A 22,213-nucleotide genomic window follows, 5' to 3' on the forward strand; every position below is an offset into this window, starting at 1 on the left:
AGTATATAATAAACACTGAATACTAAATACTCTGTTGATATCAATGTTAGAATTTGAAAAACGAATTAATATGAATGCAAATTTAAGTTATCAGTGAACATTTTGTCATAGAGAACTTTTAATAATTAGTAAATTTTATTTAATTTTATTTTGATATGTTTGGGAAGAAAGCTATTGTACAAGTGTACCCCAGGTTACGACTATCTCATGATAAAACAAATTACAGATACAACTGTCATATATTTGTATCCTTCCCACAATCTGATTAAGCTATCCCCACCAATACAATGCTTTGTCTGTTCCAAGTACTGCCACCTGTCTGGTTTTTGTGTTATGTCTGGATATCTAGTTGAAGACCAAAAATGTCTGGGTTCTAAGAAAATTTGGCAAATTGTCATTAATTAATTACTTTTGAATAATATAGTTGATTTTACACAATGTAAGAATAGTGGACAATTGTGCGTGCTAATCTTGAAATTTGTAAAATGTAACATAGATGATATTGAAACTTCTGATAAGTAATCAAGTTTTTCAACAGACTGAATATAAAAACCTGATGCAGCAGATATTGAACAGCTCATTGAAACCCATGAAGAAAAATCAGTAAATGCACAATTTATTTGAGTATTTATACTATATGAAGAAAATATTCTAAGGATAACTGATGAAGACACAGACATCAATCCAACACCATTCAAAACATTGGAAATTAAAGGGATTACATTTAATTTAAAATAAAAATCCAGCAACAAGTTGCTTAACTTTCCTGGCATAATTTAGTGGTGCTTTCTGTTACAATATTTTATTTTTTAAAATTTTATATTTTTAACTATTGTAAAATGGCTAAAAGCTTAATTTTCAGGGTAGGAACAGGTTTTTTTAAAAAATTGTAAATGCTAATAACAAGTAAAATTACCATTAAGTTTGACCTTACTGGAGATACACACAACCCCTTTTATCTTCCCATCCTCTTGACCTTTAATCACCAAAATTTAATAACATCAATCCCCTTAATAAACAAACCACCCTGCAAGATTTTAGAAATTTTCGACAAAAAGCACAGGAGTTATTAAATCATCATCCAAATAAAATATGTATGGAACTGTGTCTTCTATAAATATGCAAAGTCATGTAAATCTGTTGTAAAATATATATGTGGTGACAGCTTTGGTCATAAATCCAAAAGTTGCTACCAGAAGGAACTCTGAACTTAATGGACCTGGCAACCTTACTCAATGACCTCACTTTTGGGTTCGAACTTCGCCAGGTGTACATGTGTATCGATCCTATGTTCACCCGGTAGTGTAGCATCATAACCTATGTAACATATGGAATTAAAATAAAGTTTTTGAATTATTTTGTCTGTAGCCTGATACTGTATTGTAAGGTACAAGGGTTGTTCAATAAGTAATGCACATAATTTTATTTCTCGGCTGCCTTTCATTGGAATTGGACGAAACTTTGCATAATGTATTTTTAACAATTGTTGTATAATGGCACGAAGTTTCTGTTAATTCCGTTAGGTGGTTTAGTGTAGTTTAGTTTTAAAATGGCAGCTGCACTTGAGACATGTACTGTACAAAGCAGAGAGCTGTGATTGAATTTCTTTTTGTGGAGCACGAGACCATCTCAAACATTTACAGACAGTTACAACATGTCTATGGGAATGAAGCAGTGGATAAGATACTGTCAGACATTGGGTTAACAGAGTGTTAAAGACAGAACAAGGTAAAGCAAGACTGTGAGATCTTCCATGCTCAGGATGTCCACACGCTTCTGTGACCCCAGAGACAGTTCAACATGTCAATAGGCTTATTCAAGATGACAAGCGAGTAACAACGAAACAACTTACTGCTCAACTAGGCATCTCTGTGGGTAGTGCCAACACAGTTATTCACCGCTTAGGTTATTCCGCACATCAGGAAGTGGAGACAATCTGAGACAGAGACTAGCTGAGTGGTACCGAACTGGCATACAGGCTCTGGCATGTAGGTGGCATAAGGCCATAGATTTAAATGGAGACTATGTGGAATAAGGGTACTTTTAGCCAATTAATTGGAGAATAATGTAGTATATTTGGATATGTAAAAAAAATAAACCTTGAGTAAGAAAAAGGCCTATGTGCATTACTTATTGAATGTCCTAGTAATTACATACAAATTAGCGCTACAACATGTATATATAAGTTTCGTCCAAGCTTTTAGTTGTGTCTTATTTGTTTATTGATGTTATATGCATTTATTTAAAATTCAGTTTAAGTACGAACATGTGTACAAATTAAAATAAAATGTATGTAAATGTATGGGAAATGGGTAATTCACAACACAACCATTCACGATACAACCACTACTTGATGATATGCATTATGTACATAATCTGGGGTACACCTGTATAGTACAAATTATTACTTTGACATATTTATTGTAATTCAAATATGGAAGTTTTATTTTAGTTTTAATTTGCAGATCGTTAGTTAATTAGGCTAATCATAGCAAGAAATTTTTTGCATAGTATTTCGTGTGTATTTATCCTTATCATATTGTTGCTATATCAATAATTATGGTAACTTTTCTATTTTAATGTTTATCATTAACTAAATTTATTGCAGGATGAGGCACTTGATATTTCTGACATGGATGACACGACTCTTCTTATCCATCTGTTTGGCCGTAAAGGAAATGAAGATCTCAGCTTCAGAGACTTTTACAGGTTAAATACCATATTTACTTGTGTATAAGATGATTTCACAAGAGGATGAGATGTGACTTTAAAAATCAAAATAAAAAAAAATTAGATTTATTAATATAATTCTAATTTTATTTCATTTAATCACAAATAAAATATTATCAAATGCACGTATTAAGTGTTTTCTTGCACGTATGCACGTATTATGTGTTTTCTTGACGTATCACCTTTTGTCTACTTGGACTTGCTCTCCAAAGCTTCGTTACAACTCTCCTCTTTTTCATTCTCACTCCACAAAGCATCATCCTCTGATCCGTGGAGTGAATTTGAAATGCAGTATTTCCCGAATGACTTTGCTATCAGCTCTTGAGGAATGTTTTTCCACCCACCTGACACCCACATAGCCAAACCAAAAGATTATAATGTGCATGACAGGAAAAAATTTACTTTTAATGATTCAGAATGTGCAAATATTCATTAAAAATACCAATTTAACAAATATGAAATAACTACATTTATAATCATTGCTAAGTGACCAGCTATTTTGGACCATCTCTTTGAAAGTGACATTCACCTTGACCTTGATAGCACCCTGCTATAATTGGTAGTATGAACTATACATGGTTCACAAAAATTATTGCAAAAATGCAAAGAATCCTTTACTTGCACATATAAGACAACATAGGTTATTGAAACAGTGAAAAATGAATAAAAACCTTGTCTTATACACAAGTAAATACGGTATTAATTTAAATGTTTAAATTCTAACTCATTTTGACTATTTAATGTATTAATAAGGCAAGTCAAAACAAATTGAGACTAATTTTTTTCTCGCATGATAATCATTCTAAGGACATAGTGAGTGTGTCTTTTTAAAAATATTTTCCATGGATTTGATGCACTTCTGTTACCATTTCTGCAGTCTTTGAAGATGTAAGTCAGTTCTTTTGGGCATTCTTCAGAATTACCTTTGATGCTTTGACCACTGATATTGTGGATGGGAAATGGATTTCCCATGACTTTAACTTCAGTGATGAGAATGGGATGCCAAATCTGGGCTATATATAAATACATATCGGATGTTCTTGACCAAAAAGTCAGTCATCACATTAGCAATGTTTGGGACTACATTGTCATGGTGCAGCTGCCAACCATTGGCATGGAGATTGGGGCATTTCCTATCGATTTGATTCAGTAGACAGGAAATAGACATTAATGTCCATTACAAGGGGATAATGCATTGGTATAACCATTATTGTTAATATACAACTCATAATATAAATTTTACCATGTACAAAAATATAATTATATTCTTAACTTTGAACGTGCAAAAAGAAATAATACAATTTTTCAAGATACTTCTTCATAGGCAGAAGATAAAGCAATGTCTTCCCATCATTGAAATTGAGATATATCACATTTTACTCTACAGTCATTATATCTATTACAAAAAGATGTGTTTCCAAGTCTCATTTTGATCTGAAATACAATATGGACATTTTTCATTAGGATTAATACAAATATTCTTATTAAATAGTACAATAGAATTTTGATTAAATTTTAGTTGTATTAAAGTACATTTGACAAAATAATTAATATTTGAGTTAATTAAACACCTACTCAAAAACCTTTAAATAGTGCAGCCAAACTTTAATATTTCAAATGTTTTTGGTCTTGTTCAAAGACCTTTTTCAAGAAAAGAACAGTGTAAAATTAAAACGTAGTATGAACACAAACCGAACGAGCTTTAGAACGTTTTTAAACATTAATCCGTTGCAAATCACGTGAGTCATCTTAAAACATAGCTAAAGTTAAAAAATATGCACGTAAAAATATATAAACTACTGGAAAAACAAAATAAAAATAAAAAATAAACATAAAATACTGGTAAGACATTGGGATCGGGATAACATCCACCGTTATACTGAGTTCCAAAGTATACAGTAAAAACAAGAGAGGGCATATATTAAAGTAAGCTTGAATGCCAAACTGCAGAAACTTTAGTGGAGTCTCTGAAGTTGACGGAGCGACCTTGATGGGCTGCTTTACATATCTGCCATGCTTCTGCGTAGCGGCAATGCTTCATGTCTCGAACTACTTATAAAAGCCGTGTTTTGTCCCATTCTGCTTTGACCTGTTGTGGGTCGGCTAACACGTAGGTGGCCAGCGCTGAGCATGGTTGTTCCTTATTAATGTTTCTTCATTAAAATTGTAGTTTCATGTCTGGAAAGAAACTGTAATAATATAATAATTGCTGTTTTTCCCCAGCTCTCCAGAAAAATTAACTCATTTTCAGCAGAAAGAATATTAAAATATATGCAAAATTTTGTAGAAAACAACATTACTTGATAAAAATTTAAAATAGCAGTTACAAAAAGTATAATTAATTTGATGTATTGTTTCCAGTATGCATATTTTTTCAGCCTATGCACTTACAGAATAAAAATACCAAGTATTGGACATCATTCTTTTTAAAATATATTAAGGTCACTCAGTCAGTAGGCAAGATTCTTCTCATAGTATTCTGTTATGCCAAAGAGGTGCAGTTGCTCGATTTCCTAAAAAGTGAAACTTTGAATGCCAATATTAGCGATTGCAAATTTACTGGATATTACTTTACCAGTAATTTGGTAATTTTATTCGGAATTACTGGTTTATCGGTAATTTACCGGTAAAATCGTATTAAGAAATAATTTAAAACAAAACTGAATTACTGACAGAATTATTGAACAACCATTTATTTTCAAGTTTTTTATCAGTTTAGACAAACAATATTCTTATAATAGTAATTATTATGACATAACAGACATTGAAATAATGCTAATTATTAATTGTGTTTTTCTTTATTTTGAAAGTAGGCTCTTAAAAAACATAATACATTTAGGGTCTCATCATCTAATCTAGATCTAATTTTCGTACAAATGGCAGCTGCATTAGAAAAAACTCTCTCAGAACCAATACTAGTTGGACATACTGTCATTAGAGCATTGAAAACCTTTTTAAGATGCATTCCTTGTATTTTTTGCTCTATGAAGTAATTCATTTCTTTCTTAACTATATTTCTCACACTTTTAAATTTACTAATATTACTGTTATCAGTGTCTACGCTTGTTTGATGTTTAATGAATAAATCCAATTTCTATTTCATTGTTAAATTTTATTGTAGATTTTTTTCTTGTGTCGACATGAGAAGTTGACGGTGTGGTAAGCAATAAACACCTCTCACCAGAATCTGAGTCTGAACTAGGGTTTCTCATTTCCTGGTGTTTTTCTTGTCTCTGGATTTCGGGATAAAAGTGAACTATTTTCCGGGATCCCGGGAAATCCTGGGATAGAATTAATTATTTTTAAGATATACAAAATATCTTAGAATCAAATGATATAATTATTTTTCATTTTTTAAAGTAATTTAATACATTCTGTAACCTCCAAAGTCATATTAATAATGCTGTGTGAGATACATATTAAAAATTACTTTTGAATTACGTAGAAATTTTCACAAATAGAAAAAAAAGAATCATTAAAGTTTGCTGGAAACTGCATACAACAAAAAAAAAATGTTTTGAATTGAGTTGAAAATTGGAAAAAAAATGGACTTAGATCAAACTTCTAACTTAGAAGGCAATTTTCATTTTTTAAATAAAACATAATATAAAAATTTACAATAATACTTTGTAAGATTTTACAAAGCAGAGATCATCAATATTTCGATCACTCAATGTAATTCTTATTTTAGTAATGAAAAGTCTTGCTACCGAGAATGCCCTTTCCGATTCAATTGATGTGAGTGGAATCATTTTTAATGCATTCAAGAGAAGACAGATGTTATGTGATTTTCACCTGTGGCCTGAAAGATTTCTAGTTCGTTTTCGAGATTGTAGTATTTCTTTTGCTCTCTACTATTCTTGATTTATCTACTTGACTGCTTTAATAGAAGCATTAAGCTTATAGCTCAATAATTCGGCAGTTCATTTGCTTTAATAATCAGGTTTATGAAGAAAAATTTCATACTTGCACACTTCGTACTCATTTACATCCTTGCCTAATTTGCACAACCTGACGTTACTCAGTTTTTGAAGCTACTGGGCATGGTTAAATATTAATAGAGCGTAAGCACAATTATTCCAGATATTACAGGTTCTGACAAGTAAAGAATTTTGAGAGTCCTGCCAGAAATAAGCTACGTGTTGATTATTGATCATTTGTGACATGCCATAACGAGCAAAAATTTTAAAAACTAATAAGTTTAAAATGAATAAATACAAATGTATTCTGACAGTTTATGGGTTAATTATGTTTTCTATTGGCAAAATTTCCTCAACCTTAACACAAAATGAGAAAAAAGTGAATTTTTAAAAAATTTGCAGGATTTTCCAGGATAATAAAAATTTTCCGGGATAATTCCCTGGTAAAAAAAACAACCAGGATCCTGTTTCAGAGACCCTAGTTTTCTCGCTATGGTATGGGGTGAGAGAAAAAAGAAATCTTCTCACGGGAAATACCCATGGGAATTTTAGAAAATAAATATCAGGTTAATTAAGATGGTTTTTTACTGAAATACCAGTAAAAAAATTAATTACCGGTAAATTTACCGGGGTATAATTTTTTTATTTTACCGGTATATCGGTAAACCAGTTACTGGTAATGCAATCAGTAGCCAATATGTGCTTCAACATACTGAAAAGATTGAAATTGCCATTCAGTGAAAGAAATCAGGTCTTCTCAGTTTAGAGGTCATCCACTTGATAACAATTGAGGACAATGTAGCAGTGACAGCATTCCTTATCACCAAATTCAATTGGGAACATCTCAAACATCACCCACTACTGTCCTGACTTTATGTCCCACAATTTCCACTTCCTTCCTAGCTTTGAAGAGGCACAAGGAGGACAGCATTTCATCAGCAATGAAGAAATGGAAGAAGCCTTCAAAACTTTGTCCGTTTGCAGGGTACAGTCTTCTATATTAGAGATTTCTCTTTATCCTGGTGAAGAACTATGACAAATGCATCAATATGAGGGACAACTATGTAAAAATATACCTTTTCCTATCCATAAAATACTTGGTCTTCAGAGTAAAACTTCCTGCTAACAGTAGACTCAAGAAACTTATTTTTGGACTATTACTTGTATAAATTATTGTAGCTAGATTTAAATAAATTAATTTTCAATAATGTGATAATTTTTGTCACTTATGTATATATAGATTTTTCAGTTTATATAATATATAGGTTTATATGTAAGTTTTTTATAAAAATTAAATATATAATTATATAAAGTTTTAAAATTATGTATTGTGTTTCTAAATTGCATCATATAGATATGAAATATTTATAATCTAATATATTTTTATAAAAAAGTTACTGCTTAAATTAAGCCTGTTTAAGCCTGAAAAATTTCTTCATAATTAATAGTCAACTATTAAAATGCATACATTTATTACATACTGTAAGCAAATGAATATTGGTAATAATCACCACTATGTAACACACTTACTGTAACTTCAGCAGGCTACTATAGATAATTTCAACTAAAACTCATGTCTGACCAACTCATTTAACAGAGAGATTAATATAATACAGTAGAGTCCTGCTAGTCCGAACACCACTAATCAGAACATCTGCATAATCTGAACATGTTTTGGTCAGCGGGGAGAAATTTTTTTAGTTTGCAAAATATACATTTATCTATTTTCTATTTAAATTTAAATTGTATTAATGGTACAAAAACATTTAGAATTCCACAAAAAAAAATTGTATTTTATTGTAGTACTGTATTAATACTACAAAATTAATAAATCAGTGTTTGACATGGCTGATCAAAGATCGATCACAAAACTGCTCGATCTTTGCCCACTCCAAACTTTACTGCTAATTTTGTTGCACTTTCACCCAGTCTTTTCAAAATATCCAGCTTATCTTTCAATGTACACATTGTGTGCTTTTGTTTTGTGGCCATTGTAGCAGCAGACTAAACTAAACTAAAATAATGTAGAGCGAAGAGTACATTTAACATTCAAATAAAGCATGCTAACTCACATAGTAGCATCAGTCAACTGATTGGAATACTGGACTGTGTATTAAAAACAATTTTTTTTACACAGTTAAAATAATTTTAAAGTAAACAATGAAGGCAGGTTGCCATTTCAAAGATACAAAACTTGTTTTTGTTAACTGTTTGCACCCTCTATTGAGTACAAGTCAGATGAAATAAAAGGTAGGGTGCTGACATCATTGATGGTGTTGGATCTAGATAAACCAGACCTGTTTTACTGCTTGCTTCTGCATTATTTTAATTATTCAGCTAATCCAAACAGGGCTCAGTCCCAATTAGTTCAGACTAGCAGGACTCTACTATAATAAAAATTTGGAATAAACAAACACTACACCACGTGCTGTTTCCAATAGATAATTACAGTACCAATCTTATATTCTTGTTGTAAATGGCAGAGTGTAAGCAAAAGAATGTTAGTGTCCTGCTATCATATTGTATGTAACAATACTATCTTGGTGCTGTTCTATGTAAACTATTAATGTAGAATATTTCATTGTAGGTGTTCATTTTAGCTTGAAAATGTTTATTATTAGACATATGTACAATAAAGTTCTTAACAACATAGTGAAGATTTTTAGCAATTGCTTAAATATAATCTATATTCTTTTTTAATTGTTGAGTTTCGTCTTTAGGCAATTTTTATTTAATCAAATTTTGGACAGACTGTGTCTTCTTTGATTAAATAATCTATATCCTTCTTTACATAAATATAGGACATATATATGTATATATATCGTATATTTATGCAAAGTTTAAGTTTTTATTTATTTTATTTATCTTGTATATACGAGGACTGTTTCTTTTTAAATATCTGATGGTCCATAAAAAAAAAGACAAGTGTAAATAACAAAATGAATTTATTACCAAAAGTTAGGTACAAACATAATTACTTCTCAACATAATCACCATGAAGATTGAGGTATTTGTCATATCTATGGATGAGCTTTTCCATCTCCTCTTCATAGAATGTTGCTGCCAGTGAATGGAGATGACCTTAATGACATTGTTTTGAAGATTGTCATTAGTCTCAAATCTCTGCCCTCCTAGCCATGATTTTAGTTCAGGAAAGAGATGAAAGTCTTCACACACTAAAAAGTTCCAAGCTTGGGTGGAAGTCTTCACCAACTTTAAACACCCAGTGTATATCCCTGATTTGGCATCGAGCGACTTCCATCTCTTTCCTGAACAGAAAAAGTGGCTAGGAGAGCAGAGGTTTGAGACTAATGACGATCTTCAAAACAACATTCGGGCCCATCTCAAGCAGCATCATTCTATGAAGAGGGGATTTCAAAGCTCATCCACTGATAGACAAATGTCTCAATCTTCATGGTGATTATGTCAAAAAGTAACCATGTTTGTACCTAACTTTTGGTAATAAATTCAGTTTATTTACATTTGTCTTTGTTTTATAGACCATTGGAGGTATATATATATATATATATAGCATTTATACAAAGATACTCTGATTGGCATCTTAATGAAAGCAATTATCCTTATTATACATACATTCAGTATAAGCTAATGAATACCATATCCATGTTTCAGGTATAATCTAACAGTAACTACCATATTTTGGAAGGTCAAAATTTGTCTTTAAAATGTCTATGTACAGTAGGGTGTCGTTTATCCGATTCAATTGGGGACTGGGGTTGTTCAGATAACTGATTTTTTCGGATAACCGATTATGTACAAAAAAATATATTAACCTATCCGATGTTGAAATTTTTCTTTGTTGCGTGTCACTTCATGTTGAATTTTCATCTATTTTAAGCCTAACAAAAATTTTTATAATAATAATCGAGGCTATTGTATCATTAAAAATTATTTCTTTATTTTATACAAACAAAATAAATATATTGAAAAACATAAAAACAAAAAAATTATACTTTAAAAGTTAATCTAGTATCAAAAACGTTCGAGTCAGCACGACACAGTCCGATTGGAAAGCTTTCGGTTGACCAGCTTTCGGGTAAACGACGCTCTACTGTATTATATATATATTTTTAATAACTTATTTTAAAATCAAAATTTGTTATATATGTTTTTATATTATTTTAGTTAAAAATGACTTAAAATTCCTATATGTTTAAAAATTACAATTGAAACTGTAATTGTAAGTGATCATGAAATCACATGTATTCTTTTATTATAGATTTATGGATAATCTCCAGACAGAAGTTCTTGAATTAGAATTTACGGAATTTTCTCGAGGAATGCCAACCATATCTGAAGTAGATTTTGCTCAAATACTTTTGAGATATACTTATATTCACAGTAGTGATTATGAAGCTTATATACAAAGAGTACAAGAAAGAATACCGGATGAAAAAGTAAAGTATAAATTTAAATTTGGATATTCTTTGGAAATTGAAAATATATTAACTTATGATTACATATAATAACAGTGATTTTCTGCACCTGCTCTGCTAGTTTTTTTTGTAAGCATTTTTTACAAAATTGACTTATTTAGCTCTGTCCCATCATGTCCATCTAAGTGTGCAAAAACTTTGGTCGAAAAAAATTTTTTATGCTTATCACAGGCCTTCAGAAAGTCATTGCCTTACACATGTGATTATGATTTTTCTTTATTGTCATGTGATAGCATGCATAAGGCAATGGTTTGTTGCTCTGATGTTATTTTTGGTGATGACATTAGGTCACCAAAAATGACATTGTGGAGGTCTTTACACATGATTGATACAAGAGGTAATTATAATGTCATGGATCTTTGATAGTTATGCATGACATACTGACTGATGTGCATAGTATGCAAGGCATAAGACCTTGAATTCTTGTTTCAGTAAAACAACCTGAGACTCTATGACCTTTAACAATATAAATGTTTTTGTAGCATCTTTCTCAAAAAATACAGAAAAATCTTTTTCTGCTCCTTCTGAGAAATATGTCAGCTTTCCTGTCATTTATTTCCAGCTGTTCTCATTTTACACTATTCAAAGTTTGAAAGGAGCTCTGTAGGAGCCTGGTCAGGGACATTATTCTGAAAAAAAGTATCTTGTAAACTATGATGTTGAAATTTGGCATGTTCAGAGAAGACACATTATATGATTTTTCAGAATCATCAAATGCAAAAAATGGCAATTATGTGTTTAATTACGTATGAAAAATCAGTGGAAAATTGCTGCCTTATGTGTGTGATTGTGTAAAAGAAACTGCATGTGAATTATTAAGAAACTACAGGTTAATTATTGTTTATCATCTTGACTTTTTGATTTTCCTATTGATTGATTTCAGGAAGGGTATTTCTGTCTCATTGATAATATCAGTACATTTTAATGTTGATTTTAAAACTTGTTTTAGATTAAACATATCAATAAAATGTGCAGTTTAGAACATTTGATACATTATGTCAAAATTGACTTTAAAAAATAATTGTATATTATGTACCATATTTACTTACATATAAGATGAGGTTTTTATTCATTTTTCACTTCTTCAAAAAGGTTACACGTGTAGGTTGTCCTTTACGTGTGAGCAAAGGATTTTTTGTGTTTTTGCAATAGTTTTTGTGAACCGTGTATTTGCATTTTTTACCGGATGTTCATCCACTGGTGTTTAAAAACAAAAGTATTTTATCTGGGTTGTTTTAATTGTTCTTGTGTATTGTCATGAGTAAAAATGAATAGCAATAGGGAAAGCAAAGTTTTTGAATTGAATTCCAAATTGAAATTCCAAAATCACATGGGAGCCCAATATAAGTTTAATAAGTTTCACATGGATCCCATGTGAAAACAGATGATTATTTGGAAAAACTCGTAAGTGTAATCAACAGAGAGTGAATTCAACTGTTAAGAATTGGCAAAAAAGTTTCTGATTGTCCAGCTTTACATAAACAAATTATGCTGTCAGTTTTACAAGGTTTTCCTTAAAGTTTAAAATGTCAGTAATTTTTGTGGGACATTGTGTGCATTTATGTGTATTTGATATTTTATTTGTGATTAAACGAAATAAAATTAGAATTGTATTAACGAATCTAATTTTCTTTATTTTGATCTTTAAAATCATACCTCGTCCTATACGCGAGTAAATACGGTATCATAAATTGATAATTATTTCTTTAGATAATTTTTACAGAGGAGAGAGTATAATTAATTTTTTAAAACACTCACACATAGACACAAAAATAAGTAAAATAGTAATGAATGATTCCTCTTGTAATATAAATGGTATAATTAGGATATATTTTGAGATGACAACATTTGGAAAATTATTTTATTTTTATCTGAATAAATATACACTACATCCTCAATGTTCGTGGACATCAGTGTTCAGAAATTTGATCATTCATAATTGGAAACTTATACACCAAAATTTCAACTTTCATGAGAAGTTTCAACTTTTTGGGATATGGGAGATTACATACTATCGTAAACTGAAGTTGGTACCTATGCAAACTGGATGTTTGAGCAGGTGCAATGCCAAAAGATTACTGCACTCATTTCATTTGTATGATGTCAGTCATAAGTTATGTTACTGTTTGGTTTATTTATTTTTATAACACTATAAGCCATTGCACAATATATTTATTTAATAAAATCATTCATTTTTCTGAAAAGTTTTTAAAACAGCAATATTGTAATTCATTCCAATAAAGTCTTGAAACAAATTATAAATTTAACATTGAAAATAGAACTCAAAGTTCAAGAATTCCTTGTTCATGAAGGATTACTTGGTCCCAATTATTCACAAACATGGGGATCACTGTAGTAATAATTTAAAATATATTATATGATTAAAAATGTAAAATAAAAGTTTTAATTTAAATATTTTTAATTTAGGGAATAACATTTGAACAGTTTAAAGCTTTTTGTCAATTTTTAAATAATTTGGATGATTTTGCAATTGCTATGAGGATGTTCACATTTGCAAACCAGCCAATATCACAAGGTAGATAATTTTTGTATTTTTAATTTTAAAATTGAACTGCTTTTTGATTTTCATTATTTTTTAAACAATAAATTAATGACTTTCCACAAATTATTATTTGAATCATAATCGATAATTATTTCTTTAGATAATTTTTACCATTATTGTTTAAGTAATAATTTGTTGTATTTAAAACTATAAAAGATAAGTGAAAACAAAGCACTCTTGTGCAATATAATAATAATGATAAATGTTTTATTGTATCATCAGTAACATTTTATTAGCAGAGTTATAGTCTGAGTAATTATTTAATAAATTATTAAAATTATAATTACTAATTTAGTTAAGAGATGACACCTAACGTCTACCTCTAGTAAATTAGCAGAGTTACAGCCTGATTCTTTAAGGTGATCATTTGGTTATGTTTCTATTTATATATATATATCATCAGGCTTTGCAATGTTTGATATACTTATATACTTATGTATTATTATTATTTTACTTTAAATGTAAAGAAAATTACATTGGAAATTTTCATATCTTCAGCAGATTTCATGAGAAAAACTTTGTGGAATGTTAATTAACCACTGTTTTTTATTTTGTGAGATTATTTTATAATGATAGTTTTTACAGTATGTTTTGTGCATGTTTCATAGTATTTTGAATGAATGCAATTCATAAATAAAATGTAAATTTAAAATTAGAAACTTGAATTATTAATTTATATTTTTAGAAGAATTTCATAGAGCAGTAAAAATTTGTACTGGGCATAGTTTGGATAGTAATCTTGTAAATACAGTATTTGAGATTTTTGATGAAGATGGCGATGGATATTTATCCTATAAGGAATTTATTGCAATTATGCGTGACAGATTACATCGTGGTTTCAGAGTAAGTATAAATATTTTAATATTTAAGGCTTGAAATGTTATTAATACATCAAAAAAAAAAAAAAAAAAAAATATATATATATATATATACATATACATAAATAAATAATTTAAATTAAAAGTTGTGCATATAATTTTAAAATTAATTTAAAAAACAAAACAATCCATTGCTGATATTTAATTTAAAATAATTTAATTTCTTAAATGAGTAATAATGAGTAATAATTATATAAAATATTTTAAAAAACGCTTAATTTGACTGAAAAATAAATAACAATTCATTTTGTTGAAAGGTTTCTTTCATAAAACATAAATCATTTAGTGCTTTGTTTTAAATTTTTTATTGTTATTTAAAAAAATACTAAAGTAAACTTACTTTATTTTGCATATATATTTATTTATTTTTTAAATATTTGCAGAATAATTTTTTAAAATGATTATAAAAATATTTATTAATTTAAATATTTCTTAAAAGAAAAAAATCACTTAATACTTAAAATAATAAAGTAAAACTACAATTTACAATTATTATTCTTCATTAAAAATATCATTGGAAAGTGATAGTTTAAGATCTGTTTGTTAATTTATTAATACAATTGGTAAATAGTTATCAACTTGATGTTGACACTATTTTGAAATTTGGAAGTTTCTTTAAAAAACTAATTTTACCCATTATAAATCTAAAAATAGATAGAAAATTATAAATAAATAACAAAGTTAATTGATGAAATTAAGATATTTTACTTAATTATATAATTAAAGAAAATAATTTAATTGGTTTCCTACAGAAAAATTATAACAGGCAAAATTAATAAAATTTCAAACTTATAGAAAAACAGCCTAATTGCTTTATTGAAGTTATCAAACCAAAAATATCAATACATGTATTTACCCTTGTGTTAAAATATATTAAAATGTATACATTTTTAATTTTATAACACAAATAAAAACAATTGATCTGTTAATTATAAGAATTATTAAAGTAGTTCTAATTTAAAACCTGAAGCTATACTATAATAATAGTTTTCAATTTTAAACTATAATTAGGATTACATAAAATTTGTTCTTAAAATCTGAGAGCACAATATTTAAAAGAAAAATATTTTGTAATTAATATTTTTTTGAAAGTTCAGAATCTATTTAATACAACTAAGAAAAGAAGTCTTAGGATAAAATGAAAAAAAATATTCCAAAATGTGTTCATAGAAAATTTCATCTTCCAATACTTAATTAATTTGTGAATATGTAATAAACAGAATGCATTTAGTGGTAATTATATTGAGATTAACACTCTTAGCATGTAATTCTAGAATTATTTCTTAGAGTATTCTTTCTATTTAAAACAAATATTTTCATTCCAAATTTGTAAAAATGAAACTCTGCTCATGTGCACTATAGGGGTATTGACACAAGGTTGCCTTGTGTCAATGCCTCTTCAAGTATTAATTTTTCACCCTTTTCTTACATCTTACTGCTTCCTTAATTTCTGTCATGTAAATGTTTAATTATATTCTCCCAGTTTTATGTTAAATGTCGGTACGATAATATTCACGCCAAAGACCATATAAACGTTGCAAAAAGTTCACTGAGTTCAGCGTTATATCTACGTTTGCTTGTCGCAAGTACTTTCGACGAACCTTACTGTCGTCGTCTTCAGGCGAGTTCGTAAATTTGCCGAAAAACTTTAAAAAGAAACAAATCGATGCAGAATGGAATGCATAAAGCTTTACCAAAGCCGTTACGAACGTAAATTAAAAATTCAAAAAACATTCGAAAGCCGATCGAGCATCTAGCTCCACAACTAGCGAGGCAGCGCATGCGCAGACCCGCGCTTACGCTAATTGTATATTAGATAACGCTAATGCGCGTTTAAACGCTTGAATAACGTGACCCAAATATTGGGCAGCTCAAGAGTCGGAGTGTTGCATGCTTCTAACCTGGTGGTAAGGAGGGATTCCCAGATGAAAACTGTTTTTCTATCATTGCAGCACTTGAGCATATGCGCTTGCGACCATAGCGGATTGAAATCCTGTTCGAGAGCCTTTTTTGCTAGCTCTGTGGTGTGCCTACCCCTCACCACATCGTCCTGGTGCTCGGCGAGGCGGCTGACAAGCATTCTGGTGGTGGCCCCGATATATCGTGTGCTTATTCCCGTTGCTAGATTTTCCAGTGGAACAGCATAGACCCCCGATTTCTCGAGCGTGGAGAGCTTGTCTCTGTCGTTACACAGAAGCTTGCGCAAGTTTGGAAGTGGAGCTAATGGCAGTACCAGGTTGCGCTTCCTAAATATTCTGCAGATACGTATAGAGAGGGGTCCGAGGTATGGCAACGATGCAGTTTTCATCTGGGAATCCCTCCTTACCACCAGGTTAGAAGCATGCAACACTCCCACTCTTGAGCTGCCCAATATTTGGGTCACGTTATTCAAGCATTTAAACGCGCATTAGCGTTATCTAATATACAATTAGCGTAAGCGCGGGTCTGTGCATGTGCTGCCTCGCTAGTCGTGGAGCTAGATGCTCGATCAGCTTTCGAATGTTTTTTGAATTTTTAATTTACGTTCGTAACGGCTTTGGTAAAGCTTTATGCGTTCCATTCTGCATCGATTTGTTTCTTTTTAAAGTTTTTCGGCAAATTTACGAACTCGCCTGAAGACGACGACACAGTAAGGTTCGTCGAAAGTACTTGCGACAAGCAAACGTGGATATAATGCTGAACTCAGTGAACTTTTTGCAACATTTATACAGTTTTTATGTTTCCATTCAGGTTGAGTGGTCATGCACTCAACTTACCATGAGCACAGAAAACAAGAAATCAGATTAATAATTGATGCAACACGCATCCATGGAATCCCACAAAAAGTGGTACAGGGGTTAATGTAGATTCTACTCATTATTAGCATTTACAGTCTTTTTTTAATAAAACTTATCCCTACCCTCAAAATTTAGCTTTATGCTGTTTTATAATACAGGAAATCCTCATTAATTTGAACTTTGATGGTTCAAAATCCCATTACTTTGTAACTACTATTTGTCCTGGTTGCAGATACAGAAATTTACATGTTAAGGAATTCAGTTAGTTCAAAATATGGCTACTTTGAAATTTGAAGTCAATATTCTATAGCAGGAATAACAACATTGTTAGTGAAAAAATATAACATCCAGGTAGTGATTAAAAGATTACTCTCAATCATACAGATAATTATAACAGACAAAGAAGAGATGGAAGAAAAGAAAAAGCCAGGAATCTATGCAATTGGATTAAGCAAACGGAGTAAAGAATGTTCTACATAGGATCAACTTATAGATTTATGAATCTCAAGGTTAAAGAATATTTCAAATCCATTACCTATATCTCATAAAAAGCACAATTTTAATGCAATGGCCATAGAGAAAGAAGTAAAAGTAGGATGGAAACAGCCAGTAATTTATTATTAGTGCAACAATAACATACTGTACTTCACATTCAGGAAGAGAGAAAGAGTTTAAGAACTGATGAATTGGGATGCTTTTGAGCATAAATACTTATTCTTAGGAGACCCAAAAGAAATTCTCCAGATGTACATTATATAGAATTGGATGTTCTTGAAGTAGAAATAATTTTTTATCCATTTCCCTCCATGATTCAGAGTAGACAAGATTCTCTTTGATTCAGCAAGAGATTATTTGTCAGGTAGTGAGAAGACTGGTTGGATCTAATCAGTAAGACTAGAACTCATCTGTTTTGCTCATTTGAATTTAAACTCTCTGGATCAGTTCATAGAGCAGCAAATGGAGGCAACTCTCTCATATGTAGTCTCATACATAATTACCCTTTTTGTTTCTCCAAACAAGTTAAATTTCTGAAAGATACTTTCTTTAGATATATCTTCTTTATATATATCTTCTCTAGTGGACAGTTGATTCATTTCATTAGGCTACAATTTGAAAAAATTGTAGACCTGTAAATTCCCACTGTCGTCCATATGTCTGTCTTTCCTTAATCTTGAGAATAGAGTTAGATAGATGAAAGTCGAAACCACATATGGAAAACTTAGGGGCAGGAGGCCTTGCTTAACTGTATATTAATTTCTGATACAAACCAGAAGTTGTGTTATTTCAATTCAAAAATTTTTCCCTGTAAGGAGTTAGATAGATGACGGCATGACTCTGTTGCTAACAGGAAAAATATGATATACAGTACAGGGGCTTGCTAATAGGAAAAGTACAGTCAAACCCGTTTTTATGCGCTCTTTTTATGTGCGATTTTTTTTTAATGCGAATTTTTAATTTGTGCGGTATAGTTGGCGACTAGTCTCGTGCGATTCGTCATGTCTTACGTTGACTTATTATAGCTAAATAAACTTATTATAGCATAAATGCACTTATTATAGTAATATTATTGCATGAATATGCAAAAAATGAAATAATTTACTTTTTAAGTCAACAAAACACCACCTGGACAAAAATATGTAAAACAGACGATAGACCAGACGATGCAGTCAAGTGCTGACATCTGTTGTCAATAAATTCTATTTTGTACAGTTTTGAGTTATTTTCTATGTGAGACTTTTTTTATGCGGTCCCTGTTGACCGCATAAAAAAATATTTTTTAATTGTGTCGCGAAAACTATTATTTACAGCCATTCGTGAAGTTTCGTGAGATTTTTTTTATGTGTTTTTTTTAATGCGGTCCCTATCCCCCGCATAAAAACAGGTTTGACTGTATTATGTATATGGGCAAGACACTACTAATTTGAGGTGGAGAGCATATATTTTAAATTAATTTAAATTAAAAAAATATGATTGTCACAATTGTGACAATCACACAATGTCACAATGAATAATTGCTCATTTTTTATAGAATTCTTAAACTGTCACCAAAAGTTTGAGGGAGTCATTGAGGAATTGACCCTTCTTCTCATGGAAGTTTTCTCTCACCTGTCTGTCTAATTACATGTATTGTTTCAACATGATCAATAGAGTCTGATTAGTGACATTTATATTTTTATCATTCATAATCCCATCTAAAGTGGCATCATACTTTCTATTTGTAAAAATCTTTTTTCTATTTGATCCTTTAGGAATAATGACATTTAGACTCACAAATTAGGAATTTAATGAAATTTGGACTCACAAAGGGTTCTTTGTGAAACCAAATGTCATAAAATTCCTAATTATCTGATCTAGGAAAATTTCTTGATGTGCAGGAGCTACCATCACATATTTACTTAAAATAAAAACAAAATTAAACACTATATGTAAATTTTAAGAAAAAACAATTTAACCTCTCATTATTTGAGTTGATCCCATTCAAGATGATATGGAAATGAACATAAGTTTGTTGAAGCTGAACATAAAATGATAATGAACATAAAGTGTAAAGATGAAGATGATGAAAATAAGTTCATTGAAAGCACTAGTGAAAATAAAAAGCTGTTAAAGCTGCACTCAGTGTATGTTTTTTAAACTACAAACTCAATTCAATTAACTCAGATTAAATCATCTTCTCTATCTACTTACTTAAGCAATAAGAAGTTCAGTAGATCATTAGTATTTTCAAAACATTCTTATTTTAAAATCTGTTATTAGTGGTTCATAATTACATTTTTAAAGTTGTTATTAGTTCAATTTTAATTTTTAAAATATTTGATCTTTCTTATCTTGAAAAATTTATACCTAACTTATAAACACAGATGTTTTGCTAACTGATTTTGTGACATTCTCACACACTCTGTATTACAAATGTGTCACATATCAGTAGCCAGACTTCATGATTTGATATATGGAAAAAAATCCCAACTGGTGGCTAAAGCAAAATGTTATTAAAGCTACACATTTAGCTGTATCATTTAGAAGTACACATTTAGCATTATCCAACTGTATTAGTCTTAACAGTTATCTGATTTTTCACAGTTCTTTTACAAAAGTCAAGAAAAAGGTTTGTTTCTCAGCAAGAAAAATTTTCTCAGTTACATATAATGTCAATTTCAATTATTCAGTGGTATAAATAGTTTTCTGAGTATTTTTGTACAGTAATTTTTGTTTATTCTGAGGAAGTCAGCTGCTGCTGATATCAAAATCAATTCATAAAGTTGAATTTTAAACTTTTGATTACTCTTATATATAAATACTTTATCAATTAAATATTATGTTGTAACAATTATTTTAGGTAATTTTATTTAAATACAATTTTTCTAAGATAGAATATTTATTAACATATTACTAATTATTAATTAACATATTATTAATAACATATAATTATTACTTATTATTATTATGAATATTATTAACATATAAGTTACTAAATACTTTTAAGTTGATTTAATTGATAATTAAATAATTTTTAAACAATCTAGAAAGAATTAAGAAATTTTATGTTAATATCTATTACTGTAGATAAAATTAGATACTATTGCTAATATTCTCTCTGTATATTTGAATTATTTCTATTGATAAATCTTATAAACAGTATCCTTGTTCGTATAAATATAAGTACACTAGAAAAGAATTATTTCTAAATTTATCAATACTTAATATGTTTTCAAAAGTTTACATTTATAAAAGAATTAGCTTCATCAGAAATTCAAAAATATCTTTACAGATTTTGCTGTTTTTTTATATATGAATATGCTTTCAATAATAATAATAATTGCATTTCCTTTTGTTATATTTATATCATTGTGTGTGTTTACATTTAAATACAATTATAAATGATAATGCTTTAACTTTAATTTAATCATTTAAAATGATAGATTAAATAAGTTAATTTTTTAATGATTTTAATTACCATATTTGTATTAATTATAATCATTGTTTAAATGTCAAAATTTTCTATTTATACTGTATTGCATTAATAAAAAATAATAATAACAACATTGTTTAGAAATACAGTAAATTTATTTATAAAAATTTATTGAAATATTGCTTTTTTAATAAAAATTCATAGTTTATTTTTTATTAAAGTTTTGTTTTTATATTTATACATTCATATGTTCATAATGTAATTTTATATATATATAATATGTCTAAATTAGAACAACATTTGAGAAAAATAAAAAGATTATTTGATCATCATCATAACAGTTTTTCAGCTTGCTTCAAGATTCAATTTTTGTATTCATTTGTAAAAAGAAACTTCAATTTCAGAACCTTAATTTTAATATTTATATTTATTAGAGATGTAATCAAATATAAATCTGATACTACATTGGCATATTAGAATGTTCCTGATGTACTGGTGTTGGTTTGTAAAATGAACCAATGCTCTGATCTCTTTTTTAATAGTGACCATCAGAAAAAAAAAGTAGAGCATTGGTTTGTAAAACAATCTGATTCCAATATCAGTAGCATTTTGATATGGTGTTATATCAGTATCAAATTGGTATCAGCAACATCTCTAGTGGCAATTTAAAAAATTATTTTTAGTAAATATAATATCTAATTCACTTACTATTTTTTGAATCTCTGTGTTTTAATTATTATAAATCAGTTTTAATTTTTTAATTGTTCAAAGGTTGCCTTTGTATAATTTATTCAGTGAAGCAATTGTTTATTACTTTAAGCTTATAAACATTTATCTTGCTGTCATAACAATTGTTCTCTTCAACTACAACTATTTTGGATTTATCAATATTGATTATCAATACTTTATTGAAGTAATTTTTTATTCAAAACCACCATCATTTTTGCAATGCAGAATTGTTTATTGTAATAAATAATG

The 22,213-nt window shown here is 29.3% G+C and overlaps 1 protein-coding gene across 3 annotated transcripts in view; it reads left to right on the forward strand.

Annotated features, from left to right (window-relative positions):
* The window catches only part of MICU3 (Mitochondrial calcium uptake 3), a 53,670-nt gene that overhangs the window by 21,361 nt on the left and 10,096 nt on the right, over positions 1 to 22,213 (forward strand). For all 3 annotated transcript variants that reach the window (XM_067265560.1, XM_067265558.1, XM_067265559.1), the window contains 4 exons: positions 2,609 to 2,709; positions 10,891 to 11,068; positions 13,535 to 13,643; positions 14,356 to 14,513. In XM_067265560.1, the coding sequence (XP_067121661.1) occupies positions 2,609 to 2,709; positions 10,891 to 11,068; positions 13,535 to 13,643; positions 14,356 to 14,513 (546 nt within the window). The remainder of the gene's footprint in view (positions 1 to 2,608; positions 2,710 to 10,890; positions 11,069 to 13,534; positions 13,644 to 14,355; positions 14,514 to 22,213) is intronic.

This window comes from Centruroides vittatus, unplaced genomic scaffold (genome assembly GCF_030686945.1).
Source record: "Centruroides vittatus isolate TY-2023 unplaced genomic scaffold, ASM3068694v2 contig_2311, whole genome shotgun sequence".
Classification (NCBI taxonomy): Eukaryota; Metazoa; Arthropoda; class Arachnida; order Scorpiones; family Buthidae; genus Centruroides; species Centruroides vittatus.